Source organism: Mesocricetus auratus, unplaced genomic scaffold (assembly GCF_017639785.1).
Source record: "Mesocricetus auratus isolate SY011 unplaced genomic scaffold, BCM_Maur_2.0 Super-Scaffold_100028, whole genome shotgun sequence".
NCBI lineage: Eukaryota > Metazoa > Chordata > Mammalia > Rodentia > Cricetidae > Mesocricetus > Mesocricetus auratus.
Window position 1 is genome coordinate 3,525,639 of NW_024429209.1, and position 18,259 is coordinate 3,543,897.

General features: G+C 38.7%; 1 protein-coding gene across 2 annotated transcripts in view; it reads right to left on the reverse strand.

The window, feature by feature from the left end:
- Rbl1 (RB transcriptional corepressor like 1) overlaps positions 1-18,259 on the reverse strand; it is a 55,302-nt gene that overhangs the window by 18,584 nt on the left and 18,459 nt on the right. For both annotated transcript variants that reach the window (XM_021235651.2, XM_005084597.4), the window contains exons 12-17: positions 12,342-12,479; positions 10,630-10,794; positions 9,055-9,187; positions 5,291-5,554; positions 3,159-3,370; positions 527-703 (exon numbers count right to left, since the gene is read on the reverse strand). In XM_021235651.2, the coding sequence (XP_021091310.1) occupies positions 527-703; positions 3,159-3,370; positions 5,291-5,554; positions 9,055-9,187; positions 10,630-10,794; positions 12,342-12,479 (1,089 nt within the window). The remainder of the gene's footprint in view (positions 1-526; positions 704-3,158; positions 3,371-5,290; positions 5,555-9,054; positions 9,188-10,629; positions 10,795-12,341; positions 12,480-18,259) is intronic.

Here is an 18,259-nt window from a genome sequence, read left to right on the forward strand (position 1 = left end):
GTTCTGGGCCTTACTCATCTGAATGTAATGCTCACTTTACCTTTAAGTTTTATGTCAGAGATGTCACAGGTAGAGGTGGAAATGTGCTATTCACATTTCCCATTTCCTTTAAGCCAGTGCATTGTTTTTAAAAACTTAGAATTTCAGATAATGATGGTGTGTATGGGAACTCAGAAGCACATCTGACACAGAACGTGTGTGAACACAAGAGGACAATATTCGGGAGTCAGGTTTCCCTTTTTCCTCTTCCACTGTGTGTACCAGAAATCAAATTCAGGCTATCAGGTTTGTGTGGCAAGCACCTTTATCCACTGAGCCAGATCAATGGTCCACAGCAAACTGTAGTCTTATTGAATGGAAACTTATGGGAAAGTCCAGACGATGTAGCAGCTAGAAATTATTAATTATGGTAAACAACACTGGCTCGTAGCACAAAAAGAAAACTAGGAATCAAGCTCAGCAGCTTTTTATAGATGCTTCAAGTTAAGGCAACTAGGGCAAAGACCTTCTCCCATCCTATACATACCTTTGCCATGATGTAAAAGGCACACAGAAGGAGCTGATCCAAATGCCTGTCTTTCATTAAATCAGGGCAGTGAACTAAAGTGAATTCAAAACATGTCCAGATCTTCCTTCGTAACTCATTTGAAACATCAAGTTTTAAACACAAATCACGTAAGCGCACACTTGCCAAATGATAGACCTAAGATAGAAGAAAACAAATTGTTACAAAACAAATCATTTCTCAAGTTTTTATGTCTTACCATAGGCCAAGGTTTAAAAGGCAGGTAGGCTGTTAATTATCAAATCATCAAACTTTCCCTGTTTTATAGCATTAGTTCACTACTGGATAGAATATAGATGAAAGCAAAACACTCTTTGGAAAATTACTTTACAGGTTTTTTTTTTTTTAAAGATCAAGCCTATAACTCTATAATGTCAACATGTAAAGTAAGGAAAAGCAGGGTTTACCTGCATCATATATTATGACTTCAAACTTTTTTAAGAATTCAGAAGCCTCTGTGTATTCTCTTTGGGTTGGAGTAAAATTGCTGGATCATTTACTATGCCAGGTAGTAAAGATCTGAGTTTTTCTGAGCCTGAAAATGACTCAGAAGCAAAACTATTTAAAACAAACAAACAAACAAAAAGTCTCTTGGGGTTGGAAAGGCAGCTCCACAGTTTACAGTGTGCCTGGTGCCTGAGGAGGTTACAAGAGTGTCAGAGTCCCTGGGATTGTAGTTATAGACTATTGTGAGCCACTACTGGGTGCTGGGAATTGAACTTGGGTCTTCTGGTAGAGCAGCCAGTACTCTTAACTACTGAGTCATTTCTCCATCCCCTAAATAAACACATTTTTAAAATAAGGTAGGGAATGATTGAGGAAGGTATCCAACATTAACCTCTGGCTTCCATGCATATCCACACATACATATGCACATATACATATTCAAAAGAAAAAAGCTTGTCAAAGTTAGGAATTTTTATGCATCAAAGAATATACTCGGCCAGGCAGTGGTGGCGCACGCCTTTAATCCCAGGACTCAGGAGGCAGAGGCAGGCGGATCTCTGTGAGTTCGAGGCCAGCCTGGTCTACCAAGCCAGTTCCAGGACAGCCTCCAAGACAATACAGAGAAACCCTGTCTCGAAAAACAAAACAAAACAAACAAACAAACAAACAAAAAATATATATACATACTCAACAGAGTAAAAAAAAACTAACTCCTACAATGGGAGAAAATATCTGAAAATCATGAATCTGGGGCACTGCACAAGTATGGTGTGTAGATATACACGCAGGAAAAACACCCATACACATAGAAATAATCTAAATGCAAAATAAAAATGAATACACAATGTCCTGGCTCAATATTCAGTACCTCAGTCCACAAAAAAAAGGAAATGAAAATTCAAACTACTACTTAACACTCATGTCTCCAACAAAGCTTTTTTACTACAATATCTAGAAGAGCCCTTTTTGTTCCTGTTCTTGGGCTTGAGGGGAGGTGTCTTAGTTTCCCCTTCTTTTAAGCTGCACTGTACTATCAATAAAGTTTGTGTATTCCTGCTCTCTCTCTCACACATTCACACACACACTCACACACACACATACACACTCACACACACACTCTCTCTCTCTCTCTCACACACACACACACCATCCAAACCCAAAACCTCACAGAAAATACCTGTTGATAAAGAAAACATGTTCATTGGTAGTAAGACAGTAAAGTGGTGCAGCCATGCAGGAAACAGACCTGCAGCTTTATAATCAAATACTGAGGGCTGGGAAATACAACATCTCAAGTCACTGAAGTGCTTGCTGAGAACTGGGGTTCAGTGTCCAGAACTAACTAAAAAACAAAACAGGGTATGGTGGGGTGGTGTGGGTGGAGCCAATGGGAATCCCTGAGACTGGCTTGCTAGCTAGCTTAGCTTACCTGGTGAATTCCAGATCAGTGAGAGGCTCTCAAAAAAAAAAAAAAAAAAAAAGTGACAGTCAGGGTTATCCTCTGGCCCACAACCCTGACACATTAAATATTGAATTACTATCTCATCTATAGGAATGTACTCAAACTGAAAGCAGAGACTAAGTGTCAACATTAATAGAAGCATCACTCATACTATCAAAAAGCGGTAACAGCACAAACATCCACCAACAGAGGAGTAGATAAATAAAATGTGCATATATACACAGAACTATTACTAATTCAGATTTAAAATGGAAAGAAATTCCCAACAAAGGCTATCACACAGATGAATGTTGAAGGTGTGCTCAGTGAAATAAGCCAGTCAACAAAGACAAACTATTGTGTGATTTCACCTTTCAAATAGGGAGTCAAATTCATAGAGACAAAAAACAGAATGGTGAGTGCCTGAGGTTGAGAGCAAGAGATGGTGGCTTTCTCTTTGATGAGTAAAGAGTTTCTGAGTGGAAGATGAAAAAGTTCTGGAGATAGACAGTGACAAAGGTTACACAATGTTAGTGTATCTAGCACCAAACTGTACTCTTAAAAATTAAAGCTGCAAATTTTAGGCTATGCATATTAAAAAAAAAAGTAAAAAAAAAAACAACAAAAAAACGACGCCACCACTGCTCTGTATTCAATCTTTCTTGAGTCAAGTTAATTCTTCTCAGAGGCTATAGGAATACATACCTTTCTATAAAACAGTGCTAAGGACCCGGTTCTCTTGGGTTTGCTTATTCCAGTCAGATGAGCATCTTGTGCTTTAGTCAGATGGGTCTGTTTTGGAGAAGCACCAATTAATGACTGGGCAGTCAGTGATACAGGGCTCTCAGCTTTGCACTCCTGAGTTGTATTCATAGAAATAGGAACCAGTGTGATCTCTCCAGCATCATTGGCAACACCTGAATGCACAAGCAAGAGTTCTCAGTTTGAGATACAAGCTGAATGTTCCCAGTAAAGTTGTCAATTTATATACATGTATGTATGTCTGTGTATGAATGAATAAGCAAGCGATATGTCAGAAAAGGTGGCAGTTGTAACATGGTAACTATATGGTGGAAATGAAGTTTTGTTTTTCTCTTTCTGAAACAAGATTATGTTTCATTTTGATAATTTTATGCTTAATTTTATTTAGAGAAACAAATTTTGAGTAGGAAGCTATAATGATTCATGCCTATAATCTCTGTACTTGGGAGTCTAAGGAAGGAAGATTGTTGTGAATTTGAGGTCAGGCCAGGTACATGGTTGTAAGGGTCTTGCAGAGAACTTGTAAGGTGGCCACACACCTTTTGGGTGTGGCCTCAGGCAGATGGCATCGAAAAGAGGGAATCTTGAGGCATGGGTTTCTTTTGTGAGGTCTTTCGGTGGGTCAGCTGATCCGGTAGGAAGGGCAGAGAAACACTCCCACGGTTCTTTGTATTTTTCTGTGTAACTGTTCCCCAATAAATACCCATTTATCATTTATCTTGGATCTAGTGAAATAATTACATTCTTGCCTTCACATGGTGAGTTAAAGCCAGCCAGGTATAGAGGCCCTGCCTCAAAAACAAACAGACAACCAAAAAAATCTTGTCCTTTATTTCATATGTGCCTGTGATGTTTTTATAGGTCAATTAAAACTTTTAAAAACATCATTTACTTATTTTGTTTATGGGGAGGAGTGTGTGTGCGCGCCATTATGTGTGTGGAGGGTAGAGGACATCCTGCAGGAGAACCTCAGTTCTCTCCTTCCACCATGTGGGTTCTGGGGACTGAACTTGGGTTGTCAGGCTTTCAGGAAAGCTCCTTTAGCTGATGATTCAACTCACTGGTCCTGCTTTAGTAATTTAAAAAGCAAATTTTACTCTTTTGTGCACTTGATGTCTTTAGTTGAAAAAAAATCTCCCCTAGAATACTAATTTATAAAGCTCAGATAATAAAGCAAATCCTAACAACAGAAAGGCTTATAAATTTACAAAATGTGAAAATTTGAAAAATAGTATAGGCTCAAAACAAAACAAGAGGTGGAGGACTGAACACTCTTAGGGCAGTAAGACCTATGTATGCTACTATGGAGGCAGATACATGTCATACATTATCAAAATTCGCAGACTGTAAAATACCAAAGGTGAAACTTAATGTAAGCTGTGGGCTTTGGGTGGTGATGCCCATGTGGGCTCACTGATCCTAATGCTGGCCTGGTGTAATTGTGATGCTTTCAGAGGCTGTGGGAGAGAACAGGGATGATGACAGGAAGTATATGAGAAATATCTCTCTTTCTCAATTCTTCAGTGAAATTTTAACTTCTCTAAAATACAGGGTTAGTTAAAGGAAAAGAATTTTGGTTTAAGAATAAAATACTGTGCTGAATAGATGGTTCAATAAGAGCATTTGTTGTTCCTGAAGAATACCCAAGGTTTAGTTCCCAGCATTCACATGGTGGCTCACAACCACCTGTACTCCAGTTCCAGGGAAATGTGGTGTCATCTTCTGTGGGCATCAGGTATGCACATGGTGCATAAACACACATGCAGGCAAAACTCTTATGTACATAAAATAAAAATAAATCTTTAAAAAAGTGTTAGATCATATAATCTAATTTAATAAGACATTATTCCTCCTTCTCCTCCTTCTTTTTCAAGATAGGGTTTCTCTGTAGCTTTGGAGCCTGTCCTGGAACTCACTCTGTAGACCAGGCTAGACTGGAACTCACAGACATCTGCCTGCCTCTCGCCTCCCGAGTGCTGGTATTAAAAGTGTATGCCACCACTGCCCAGCACTTAATAAGACATTTCTTATATTTTTATCTAACCCAAAGTATAAAGTAGAGATAAAGATGTTACCATGTAAAGGAACTGTAACTTTCTGTCCCATTGTCCCCGTTACTGTGGTTGTGGCCATGGTCAGCAGAGCTTGCCCTGGGGAAATGGATAAACTTTCAGCAGTAACACTTGAAGGAGCAATTTTCAGTTTTGTTCCTTCTGCCATAATCTTATCCACAAACAACTCCTTTGGTGGGTCATCTCCAAAAAGTCTTCTCTTAGCACTCCCTGCAGCAGGAGAACTGAAGCGTTCATGGACAGAAATTGGAGATAGCGGTTGCATATCTAACAAAGAAAAAAAAGAAAAGAGCTTAAAGTCAGGTTTACTTATTCCTATGCTAAACACTTGATATCCAGAAGTAAATAAAATGGTTTCCATCCTCATGGAATATCAAGTCTAGAGGAAGAGAGAGACATAAGTCATTACAGTAGAGTGTGAGGGCTATGACAGCTCATCCTTCTGGATTCCTGAAGTTCTGTTTATACCAAGAGAGGAACATATTAAGAATAAAAAAGAAGCAGAGAGGTAGATTGATGTGGCCAGTTAGGGAGTAGGCCTCTCCTAGTGCTATTTGTCTACAGCACTGCCTCCATCTGCCCCTCAGTAGGGACGAAGGTTCTCCAGACTGTTTTAATACTCCATGTTCTTTTTTAAGGAAGAAGAGATATTTTATTCTAGAACCAAATGTGAGTGACTATGGTCTAGGAACACAGATATAATTTATCCCAAATTCTATGTTTCAATATGGTAACACTTTTACTAAGTTTTCATATGAACATACTATAGACAGTCATGAGACAATGGTTTTTTTCAGATACATCAGTGGAAACAGGTTGGTTACAGCAATGTGTGGCAATCTCTTCTGTAGAACTCTTCTGCTTTCTGATGACACTCTCATTCTCTCCTCTCTTTCTCCTCTCTCCTCCCTCTCACTCTGATTGAGACAAGAGTTTCTCTGTGTAGCCCTAGATGTCCTGGAATTATTTCTATAGACCAGGCTGGTCTTGAACTCAAAGATCCACCTGCCTCTGCCTCCTGGATGCTGGGATTAAAGGTAATTAAGTGTTTTGGGCTACGATGCAGGCTTCTGACACCATTCTGTTAAGAGAAGTCTTTTCCTTGAGAGAAGCTTTTCCGCCAGCCTGGTTCTAGAGCTGCTTTCCCGCCAGCCTGGTTCTAGTGCTGCATCAATCCCAAATAAACACACAAGACGCTGTATTAATTATGAAGCTGTTGGCCTTGCTTGTTTCTTACTAGCTAGCTCTGACTTAAGTAATTACCCCATAATTGTTAATCTAAGTATGTTTCTTAATGGAGAATAGTTCCAGGCTTCCTACCCCCATGGCGTTACATGTTGACTCTCTTGTGTTTCTCCTTCCCAGAATCCTCCTGGACTCCTAGCCCCACCTATCTAGATTCCTATTGGCCAGCAGTAATTTATTGACATATACACAGGACTTCCCCAACAGCTAGCTTTATGTCAATTGACACAAGCTAGTCATTTGGGAAGATAGAACCTCAACTGAGAAAACGCTCCCACCAGACTGGCCCATGGGCAAGCTTGTAGTGCATTTTCTTGATTGTTGATTGATGTTGCAGGGCCTACTTCACTATGGCCCATGGGTACTACAATAAAGTAGACTGAGCAAGCCAGCACTCCTCCATTGCTTCTAAATCAGCTCCTGCCTCTAGGTTCCTACCCTATTTGAGTTCATGCCCTGAACTCAAATGTGAAGTAGAACTATAAGCTGAAACAAACCTTTTCTTCCCCAAGTTGCTTTTGGTGATAGTGGTTTATCACAGCAATAGAAACCTAAGAGAGTCACTAATAACTATACCTGTCAAATAATAAATGAATTTTGCCCTTCAAGAGTCAGCATACTCTCAATAGTTCCAGCGTGGTTCAAAAGTTTATGTCCAAAGTTTCCTTTGACTCAAGGAAAACTATTAATTAGTTATGAGCCTCTAAATAAACTGTAATACAGGTTACATATTTCTGGGTTTTGCTTTGCTTTTAGCTTTTGAGACAGGGTCTCACTATGTAGCCATGGCTGGCCTGGAACACACTATGTAGACCAAACCAGACTAACCTTAAACTCAACAGGGATCCACCTTCCTCTGCCTCCTGTGTACTGGGATAAAGCACCACCACACCCAGCTCAAATCCAGTATGAGACATACTCAATCCTACATCACTGTCCATAATTTTTTTTTACCACTTTTCTGAGCCAATTTCACAAGTATAAAATGTGCTCTTTTTTTGGTTTTATGAATGTAAGGCAAACATTTTACCACTGAACTACAGTACCTACCATATATAATGGTGAAGGTATCTCACTTATCTATTTTACATTTAGTAGGTAATTAGTCAATCTACTTTTATAACATAGGTAATAAAAATTACTCTGGCAATGATGTGGAGGCTCTGTATATTGGAGAGATGGTTGGGGAAGCAGCTGTGGCTAAATGAAAATCTTTCAATGACTCTGGATGCTACAAAGCAGTTCTGCTTTCATTAGTCCTCAGGTAACAGGAAGATTCTTGTAGTGCCCATGACTCACAAGAGTCTGCAGACCCCTGAAATACCCTTTCTTACCAGAGAGCACTTGCTTAGCACGGCTTGAGGCTCAGAGTTTGATCCTCAGCACCACAAAACAAAACAAAAACTTACAAAGAGTAAGTCAGATGATGCTTTCTGCCTTCCCATGTCATTAATTTTTCGAGACAGGGTTTCTTTGTATTGCTTTGGAAGTTGTCCTGGAACTCACTCTGTAGACCAGGCTGGCCTTGAACTCACAGAGATCCACCTGCCTCTGCCTCCCAAGTGCTAGGATTAAAGGTGTGCGCCACCAACACCCAGCTTTTTGCATATTAATTAAATTGAGTGTCTACAGTAGTTTTTCCAGTATTTGCAGGGTAGCAGTAAAACAGCCAAGGTTTTCTCAACTATTTTGTAATTCTAGCACTCAGAAGGCTGAGGACAGAGGAATATAACTCTGAGGTCAGTCTGGGATACACAGAGAAGCTCTCTCAAAAATAAAACAACAATAACAAAAAAAAATCAAGAGTTACATAATTCAAAAAAGCTGAGTATGTCAATTGGTATGTCGTAAGAAAAACAAGACTGCACTACAATCTTCACATTACTAACGCTCAAAAGGTATAATTTTAAAAGTATAGATAAGTCTTTTAGGGAATATAGCTAGGTAGCAGAGGATAATTTTTTAATTATATTTTAATTTATTTAGTTAGGAGGAGAATGGCAGGCCATGGTGCACAAGCAGAGGTCAGAGACAACCTGAGGGAGTTGGTTCTCTACTTCCAGCATGGGGTCCTGGGGACTCACACGTAAGTTGTCAAGATCAGTGACTAGTTCTAATACCCATTTAGCAATCTTGCCAATCCAGAAAACCTTTTTCTTTCTCCTCTCCTTTCCTCCCATCTCCTTCCCTCCTCTCCCCCTCTAAGATCCTTTGCTATATCCCTAGTTGTCCTGGAACTCACTATGTAGACCAGGCTGTCCTTAAACTCACAGAGATCTTCCTGTCTCTGCTTCTAGAATGCTGGGATCAAAGGCATGCATTACCAGGTCCACCTCAGAAATGCTTTTAATATGAAGAAATTATATAACAGGCCACATAGAGGTATGGGTGAAAGCACTGAGCTTCCTGTCAAATAGACATTAGATGTTTTACTATACTATGGAGTTTGAAATTTTCTTCTTAAAAAAACAAATGGTCTTTGTCACCCCCACTCCAGTATTTTTCATCAGTGTTATACCTACCCCTTCGAAGACTCCCACTATCAGTCCGAACTTCCTTCACTCTTGGATGTATTATCGGAGACATTGGCATCATAGGGAGATGTCCCTGTACATTCCCTCCATTTCCTATTTCAAAGTTATTTGGGAATATAACCTACAGAAAACAAAAACCACTTCATCTTACAAAGATGAACCCAGTAATAGAAACTTAGGAGAAAAAGAAACCTTAGTTTATTTCACTTCCCTTTATACTTCTTCATAAAATGTAACATTTTTCAAAAGCTTCAATAATTACAATGTGACCCAGTAATTTTTATATAAAATACCATTCATAGACACCCAGGGAAATGAAAGCATGCCCATAAGACCTCATGTATGAGTGTTCATAGCAACATCAACACCACCCCTCACACACACAGGCTTTCTTTGTATGTAGTCCTGGCTATCCTGGAACTTGCTCTGTAGACCAGGCTGGCCCAGAACTCACCAAGATCTGCCTGCCTCTAACTCCCAAGTGCTGGAATTAAAGGTGTGCCTCACCACCGCCAGGCCATTTTTAAAATTTTTTCATATAATGTAATTTGATTGGGCTGGAGGGATAGTGCAGCAGTTGTTTGCACTGACTGCTCTTCCAGAGGACTGGGTTAAATTCCTAGCACCCACATGGCTGCTTACAACTATCTGTAAGTCCAATTCCAGGGAATCCATAGCAAAAGCAACAATGCACATAAAATAAAAGTAAATTAAAAAGAAAGATACAATATATTTTTATTTCCCCTCCTCCAACTCCTCTCAGATCCTCTCCACCTCCCTACTCACTCAACTTTCTTTCTCTCTTTAAAGTAAACAAAACAAGAAACTCCCCCACAAAAATGAAAATAAAAATAAGTGAAAGACCGATAAGACAGAAACTGCCAATATAAAGCAAAATGAAACAAAAGTCCATAAAAATACCACTTAGTTTGTTTTGTGTTGACCAACTACTCCTGAGCAAGGGGCCTGGCTGTAAAGCATCACTCTGAACAGTCAAGAGAAGGAAACATAAATGTCTAGCAAATGAAAGATGAAGGAACAAAACGTGGCATATATATTCAATGGAATATCTGATAATGAAAGGCTGATACATATTGCAATATATACGAAAGTGAAAGAAATGAGGTATCATGGACTTGGGTATAGCCATTTATATGACTATATAAATCTATAGAGACAGCAAGTGGATTAGTGGTTGCTTAAGGGGAGAAAGGGAGATTAGAGAGAAGGGATAACCAAGTAGTGAGATTCTAACAGATGTTATCATGCCTGTACATATCAAAACACTAAAACCTACTCAACTGTACACTTTAAATGGGTGAATCATATGTTACATGAATCTTACTTTAAAAAGGCTCATTTAAAAAACTGACTGGGTGGTGGTGGTGGCGGCAGCACACACCTTTAATCCCACAAGTGCTGAGGCAGGTGGATCTCTGAGTTGAGGCCAGCCTGGTCTACAGAGTGAGTTTCAGGTCAGTCAAGGATACACAGAAACCCCATTTTGAGAAACCAAACCAAACCTAATCAAACAAAAATGCTATTAGCTTAGCCCTGACTTACTTCTTCACAGGTAGGAACTTTGTTTACAGAAGCATGAAGAGCTTCCCACAGTGCAGAATTACTACTCCAAGCTAAACTCTCCAAAATCTGCTCTTCAATGCTGTTCAGGTGTTTCACCATATCTCTGGAAAGCCCCTCCTCTGAGCGGATCACCACCTCAATAACCTGGAAAGAAGAAAGTTGAAACAACAATGAGGTTAGACCAACAAGCAATCACTGGTCTAGGCATACAAACATGAATGACTCTAACTTTACTGTCATATAGAACAGCATCGGAGTCATAATTCTATGAACTGCTAGTATCTGCATATATGATAAATGAAAATACAAGATGCTTTTAAACCTTTTTTCCTTTCTCTTTATTCTTCTCATACAATACATCCTGACTGCATTCTCAGACCCCTTCTCCAAGCCCTCCAACCTCCCTTCTCCCTCCAGATCCACTGCCTCTCCATCTCCCTCCAAAAAAGAACAGGTCTTCCAGGATATCAATTCAACATTTTAAAAATATTACCACATATGGGGCTGGCACAACAGTTAAAATACTTTCTACACAAGAAAGGGGACTGGAGTTCAGAACCCTGGAATTCAAATAAAAGTTGGTGGATATGGTAGCCTGCCTGTACCTTCAATCTTGGAAGGCAGAGATGGGGGATCCCTGGAGCAAGGCTAGCTATATTGTTGAATCTTGGTTTCATTGAGACCCTACCTCAAAAGAGGGCCATTGAGGAAGACTCCTAACATCAACTTTGGGTTTACACACACACACACACACACACACACACACACGCGCGCGAGCACAGGTATATGCCTTCCCACACACATGTGAGCATGCTTACATGTACTCATACACACTACACACACAGACACGTGAAAAGGAAAGAAAAAAACAGAATAAATGAGATCTATGTCAGTGGAAGAGTATTTACTCCTATGTGCAAGGTCCTGTGTTCTATCTCCAGAACCAAAATTAATTAGTTAAAGAACAGAGTAAAATAAAATCACACACATTTCTTTTACTTTTTTTGGTTTTGTTGTTTGAGACAGGATCTCAGGTAGTCCAGGCTGGCTGTGAACTTTCTTTGTGGCCAAGGATGAACTTCTGATAATCCTGCCTACATTTCCTGAGGGCTGGGATTACAGGCATGCTTATAATCTTCATGTCTTTCTTTTAACAGATAAAACAGGTCCAATGTGTACAAACTGGTGAATAGTCCAAAAATAGGAATACAGTCCTAGCTTCCAGTGTAGTTTCTTTTTAATCTACTTTGCCTTTCTCAAATTGCCAAAGAACAATGAACTATTTGAAAATAATTATGTTTCTTCTCTAAGAAAATACTGACTAGTTAGTTAATGACTCTAGCACAAGGAGAGGGCCTAGAGGCTCTAGAATGATAGACTTTCAAACCCACAGTAGCATCTAGGTACATGCTAAAGGAGGCAAGGCCTAGGACAATGAGAAATCTGAAATTAAATACTGAGTCAGGTCACATTTGCAAGTCAGTGATTTGAAAAAGAACTCAAATTATGAAATTTGGCTCAATATATTCCTCCTTTCTTTTTAATCTTTGATTAGACCCCCAAAAGAATAATTATTATCAGAACACCTCCAAAAATATTTTCTAAACATTGCAACTGTGTTTCTTCAACATTAAGATAAATGTGTTTATGTGAGGTATACATACCATAACAGAACTGTGAAATCACCTTACCTTATAAAAATAAAATGGTTGCAGATCGAGAACTTCAATAATCCAAGGAAAAGTACGGGGTGAGCTATAGGCAAAGAGCACGATTTCCAAACAACAAGCCATTAAGGATCTATGAAATATATCTTGCTCTAAAAGAACCTTGGGGAAGAAAAAGATCAGAGGTTAGTATTTCTCAGTAATTTCAGCCTTGGACCTGCTAGAAAGAAAAGTATAACCCAGTGGTTGGGAGATGAGGCAAAAAGATTTGTATTGAAGACTAGCTTGAGTTTTAGACCAAGATGAAAACCAATCTAGGCAGCATATAGCAAAGGGCAGATGGGAAGGGGAACAGACTATAAAAAACAGACAAACTTATCTGTAAAATTTATGCTAAATTAACAGAGACAATAGGATAATTAGGATATAGGTCCAGTACTGTTATATACACATATATATCTCACTCTCAAGCTGGTAAAGTTTTCCAATTATATTTACTCTTGTTTATTGTAGATTTTGAATTTAAATGAAGTGCATGTAAAAATCTGCTTTGAAAAGTTAACAAATAAAATAGGTGATATTCCCCAAAAAACTTAGGACTGGTTTTCTTTTAACTTAACTATTAAAAACACCAAAACTTAATTATTTTGTCAGCATAAATGTTAACACTGAAATAGAAAGTAAAATAATACAACAGCTAAACGTTCAGAGAAAAATATTTCACTGGGAAGACAAAAACGTCTTTCACCATTGAGTATAACATCTAACATGTTTTCAGAGTTTTTTGTTTTGTTTTATTTTTATTTTTTGGATTTTTGACATGGTTTCTCTGTGTAGCCTTGGCTGTCTTATAATTCACTCTGTAGACCAGACTGGCCTTGAACTCATAGTGATCCACCTGCCTCTGCCTCCTGAGTGCTGGAATTAAAGTTGTGTACCACTACCACCCGGCTCCTGGGCCCCACACAGTAAGAGTGAAACTGACACCACACCTCCACACGCACACCATGCCATGTGCTCTCCACACACACACACATATATATATACACACATATAATATATATACACACACATACAATAATACATTTTTAAAAAATGGCTATCTGAGCCAGCAAGATGGTTCAGTGGATGAGGGTATGTGCTGTGAAAGTCTGACAACTTGAGTTCAACCCCTGAAACCCACATAACGTTGGAAGGAAAAAACTGTCTGCACAAAGCTGTCCTCTGACCTCCAACCCTGCACCATGATGTGCACATGTCTATAAACACATCATATACACAGTATGTTTTAAATTTTATATTCATTTTTTTGCTTGAGCACGTGTTTGTAAATATGTGCACAAGTGTATGTACCATGATGCCCATTTAGAGGTATTTTATGTGTGCTTTGGGGATTGTACAGTAAGTGCTTTTCACCCACTCAATCATCTTGCTGAACTCCAAAATTACTTTTTAAAAAGCTACCTATTGCCCTTCTTTTATCAAGAATTACCACAGATCAACAAGAGAATAAAAGAATGGAAACTCCATCTAGGATAAGTCGTCTGTAACTACAAACCACAAGTCATAATAGACAAACACCAAAAGGAGAAAGGATGATAAATGACTCAGCAGATAGAAAGATATTCAAATATATCTGAGGACCTGCAGACAGACACTTAAAGGAACTTGATATATGAAACCTGGAGGAAACACAGCATCTGATGGCATAGGCAGAATGCAAAGTAGGAATAAATCAAGAACTGATACCGGGAGGCAATTTGAAAGACTGCAGGGGTTAGCATGTGGGAAGCTACACACAATCAGTATTCTAAGGGTCACATGACAGAAACTGTTCTCTAAAGAAACTAAACAAGACTCACAGGTACTGAAAAAGAGGTGAACGTCTAGAAACTGGACTATGAGACAGTTTCCCTCTCTTGTCTTGCTCTATAACACCAACAACCAGGTAAGAGATTAGAAGACAACACTACCAATAGGTGAGACTCTCATCACCTGAAACCACTGGACTTTATCCTCAGTTTTAGCTTTTTAGTGCATTATTCATATGTAAGTGGATAATCAAGAATTACCCACCATTTGCAGAAAACCTTTCCCTGAAATACATAGCAAAACAACAGAAACATTTAGGAAACATGTTGGTCAATAGAAGAAAACATCAAAGAAATATAGTTAACCTCAGAGAATAAAAAAGAAATGTAAAAATTTAGGGGTATATGCTTAGTGTTAGAGCACTTGCCTCATAGGCACAGGGCTCTGTGTTCATAAGACAGAGCATTGTAAAACATTATAAAACAAACACAATGAATCTTAGGACATAAGTTTAGACAAAAAGGGCGGCTCTGTAGGAATGACCAATGGATGACTGTAAAATCCACAAAAAAAGTACATCAAGAAGTTAGTGTTGTAGCACAGTTGGTAGAGTGCTTGTCTAGCACGTACAAAGCCCTGAGTTTCCTACCGCCATAGAAACTGGGTATGGTGGCACACACCTATAAACCCAACACTTGGGAGGTGAAAGCATGAAGATCAGGAGTTCAAGATCATCCCTAACTATTAAGTGAGTTAGAGGCCAGAGGCCAGCCTAGATTACATAGGACCTTGTCTTTAAAAAAAAAAATCTATTATTACATAGTTAGTATCAACGGTAAAAGAAAGATACTGAAAAATTCTAGAAAGAAGACTGAGGCAGTAGGATCAGGAGTTCCAGACCAGCCTAGGCCACATATCACACTGCAGGCCAGCTTGGAATGCACAGAGAGAACTATTTAAAATATTTCTGAGCTGGAGAGATGGCTCAGTGGTTAAGAACCTTGGCAACTCTTCCAGAGGTCCTGAGTTCAATTCCCAGCAACCAAATGGTGGCTCAAAGTCATCTATAATGGGAATCTGATACCCTCTTCTGGCATGAAAGTGTACATGTAGACAGAGCACCATATACATAAAATAAATAAATCTTTACAAATTATTTTAAAAACATTTCTTGAAGCTGGGTAGTGGTGGCATACACCTTTAATCCCAGCACTCAAGAGACAGAGGCAGGTGGATCTCTGTGAGTTCTAGCATAGTCAGGGCTACACAGACAAACTCTGCCTCAAAAACAAACCAAAAACAAAATAGAACTGACAGATTTGAATGAGACAAATTCACAATCATACTCAGCCATTTCAATATCCCTGTCTTACTGATGGAAACAAGCAGAAAATCAGGAAGGAAATAGACTCAGCAATGTCATGAACAACAATAATGGAAATAAAAGTACAATGTCATAAAATACAACTGGACATTTAAAAGAACATTCCACACAATAGCAGAATATACCTTTTCTTCAAGGTTCTACAGAACATTTACCAAGATAAAGTGTGTCTTAGGCTACAAAACATAGTATCAATAAATTAAAAGAAGTGAATTCATAAGATATATTATAAAATTGCAAAAAGATTAAACAGTGGCTGAATAGAGTGTGCTACAGAGGGCCAGCATGAAGATCTTTATGGTATCAGATACCATTTGTCTGTGGTTTTGCTTTCTGAGGTTTCTTTCATTTGCCTGTGGGTCAGTCATGATTCAAAAATCTTAAATGAAAAATCATGACAATAATTAAATTGTAAATTGTGTGCTATTCTGAGCAGTATAATAAAAACATCACACTGTCTCATTCTATCTTGTTGTGGATATAAATCATCACTTTGTCTAATATCCATACTGCATATACTACCTGCTCACTAATCATTTAGTAGCAGTGAACATGACGTGTGTCTTGTTGTTTAGGTTTAAATAACCCTGACGTTACTTAATAATGACCCTAAAGTGCAAGAGTAGAGACAGCAGTGATTTGGATATGACAAAGAGTAACCACGAAGTGCTTTGTCTAGGTGAAAAGATGAAAGTAACATGAAGTACTTAGAGAGAGATGGATAATATTCACATAACTTTCATTATAACATCTTGTTATAACTATTACTAGTAGCAATATTAGTGTTCTCTCTCACTGTGCCTATGTAAGTTAAATTTTATCAGCCAGGCATGCTGACACACCTCTTACTCCAGCACTTGGGAAGCACCGCAGGAAGACTGTTGGCCAACTTTGGCTACATAGTGAGACCCCATTTCCCACAACAAAAACAGGCTGGTGAGACAGTGTGGCAGGTAAGGGTTCTTGTCACGAAGCTTGAGGACATGAGTTCAATCTCTGGGACATACCAGGGTGGAAGGAGAGAACCTAAAGCTGTCCTATGACCTCCATATATGCTACAACATATATGCATATGTGTAAAAGTACATGCTTGATAAATAACTGTTTCAAAATCCAAAAAGCAGGCAAACAAATTTTATCACAATTATATAATATTCAATATTATACATCACACACACACACACACACACACACACACACGTATCTTAGAAGAAAGAGAAACATAGGATTAGGAGCTATCTGAAAACTAACTCCTTTGCCTCAAAAGAGAAACTACTGTGTCTTAATTTTTTTTATTTTATATTTTTTTGGTTTTTCCAGACAGGGTTTCTCTGTGTAATTTTATAGACCAGGCTGGCCTCAAACTCACAGAGATCTGCCTGCCTCTGCCTCCCGAGTACTGAGATTAAAGGAGTGTGCCACCACTACCTTCTGGATCTTGATTTTTTTGTGGCTACATAATGACACACCTGTAGATGGGTAGACACAGCATTTCACTGTCAATTTCTTAGTTTTGATACCATGCTACTTAAACTGTAATCTCTGTAGGAAAAAAATCTATTACTTTTGCAAGTTTCTAAGAATCTCTAACTATTCCAAAAGTAAAAAATGTACTTCTCCCTCAGGTGTTCCATTAAGATATCAGCATAAACCATAAAAGACAATTATATGAAATTTGAGAAAAAGAACCAATACTAAAAGATAAGATGAAAAAATCCAGGGAGAAAATGGAGGAATTCTTTTGTAATAGTTACACAGCATCCCTACACATCTACCTGTTTCTACTGGAACACGAAATGACTCTAAGAGTGTATGTTGAGGCATAGGGGAAAGAGGCAAAAACTGAACCATTTTATGATAGGTTTAACTTTGTAGAAAATTTCTTTTAGGGACTGGAGAGCTTGACACTTGATGCCAAGTCAGACAACCTGAGTTTGATCTGCAGGACATACATGGTGGACGGAGAGAACTGACTCCTGCAAGTTACACTACAAAACATGATGCACCTACCCACCCACGCTAAATACATACACAGTACATAGTAAATGTACAGAACAACATAAAAAGAAAACAGTCTTAGCTGTCCTTGAGGCAATCAGAATTGGTCAAATATTCAAAGAAAACTCTTGTTTTTAAGAAAAACAAATACTATTTCATAATTTAAGAATCTTTGAGTTATAAACAAATAGATCATTGTTAGCTTAATAGTTTGAGGACTTTGGAATGCAAAAAATAAATTAATAAAAAACAAAAAACACCAGTTTGAGGGCCAGAGTGCTTATCAACAGGGAGTAGGAATGGAAGACATAAAAAGATCACTTATAGGGAAAGAACACTGATGATATACCAAAGAAGATGTTTTTGTATTTCAGCTTTCTACCTCAAGATGTAATCTGGTTGTGTCATCATCTTGTCCAAGTCTGCCATATACTGCTAATTCCCCATAGTGACCTACACAGCCTGTCAAAACATTACCCTGACAACAAACCTCCCATGGTTAGCATGCAGGTTGCATGGCTGTGTGGGGCACCATGTGGAGGTTGAGGGCAGCACTGGGTCAGCGAGCGATGGCATTGCTCCAGGGCCTCTAGAGGGCACTCAGGCTCTTGGGGGCTGGGATGTGCAAGGGCATGGGCCCCAATAAGCTTGTCGCTCAGTATTCCAAAATGTTTTTCATTCAACTTGGGTAGTGTCTAAAAAAAAAAACTTATGAGTTCATACCTTCAATTTTCTACAGAACTTAAAC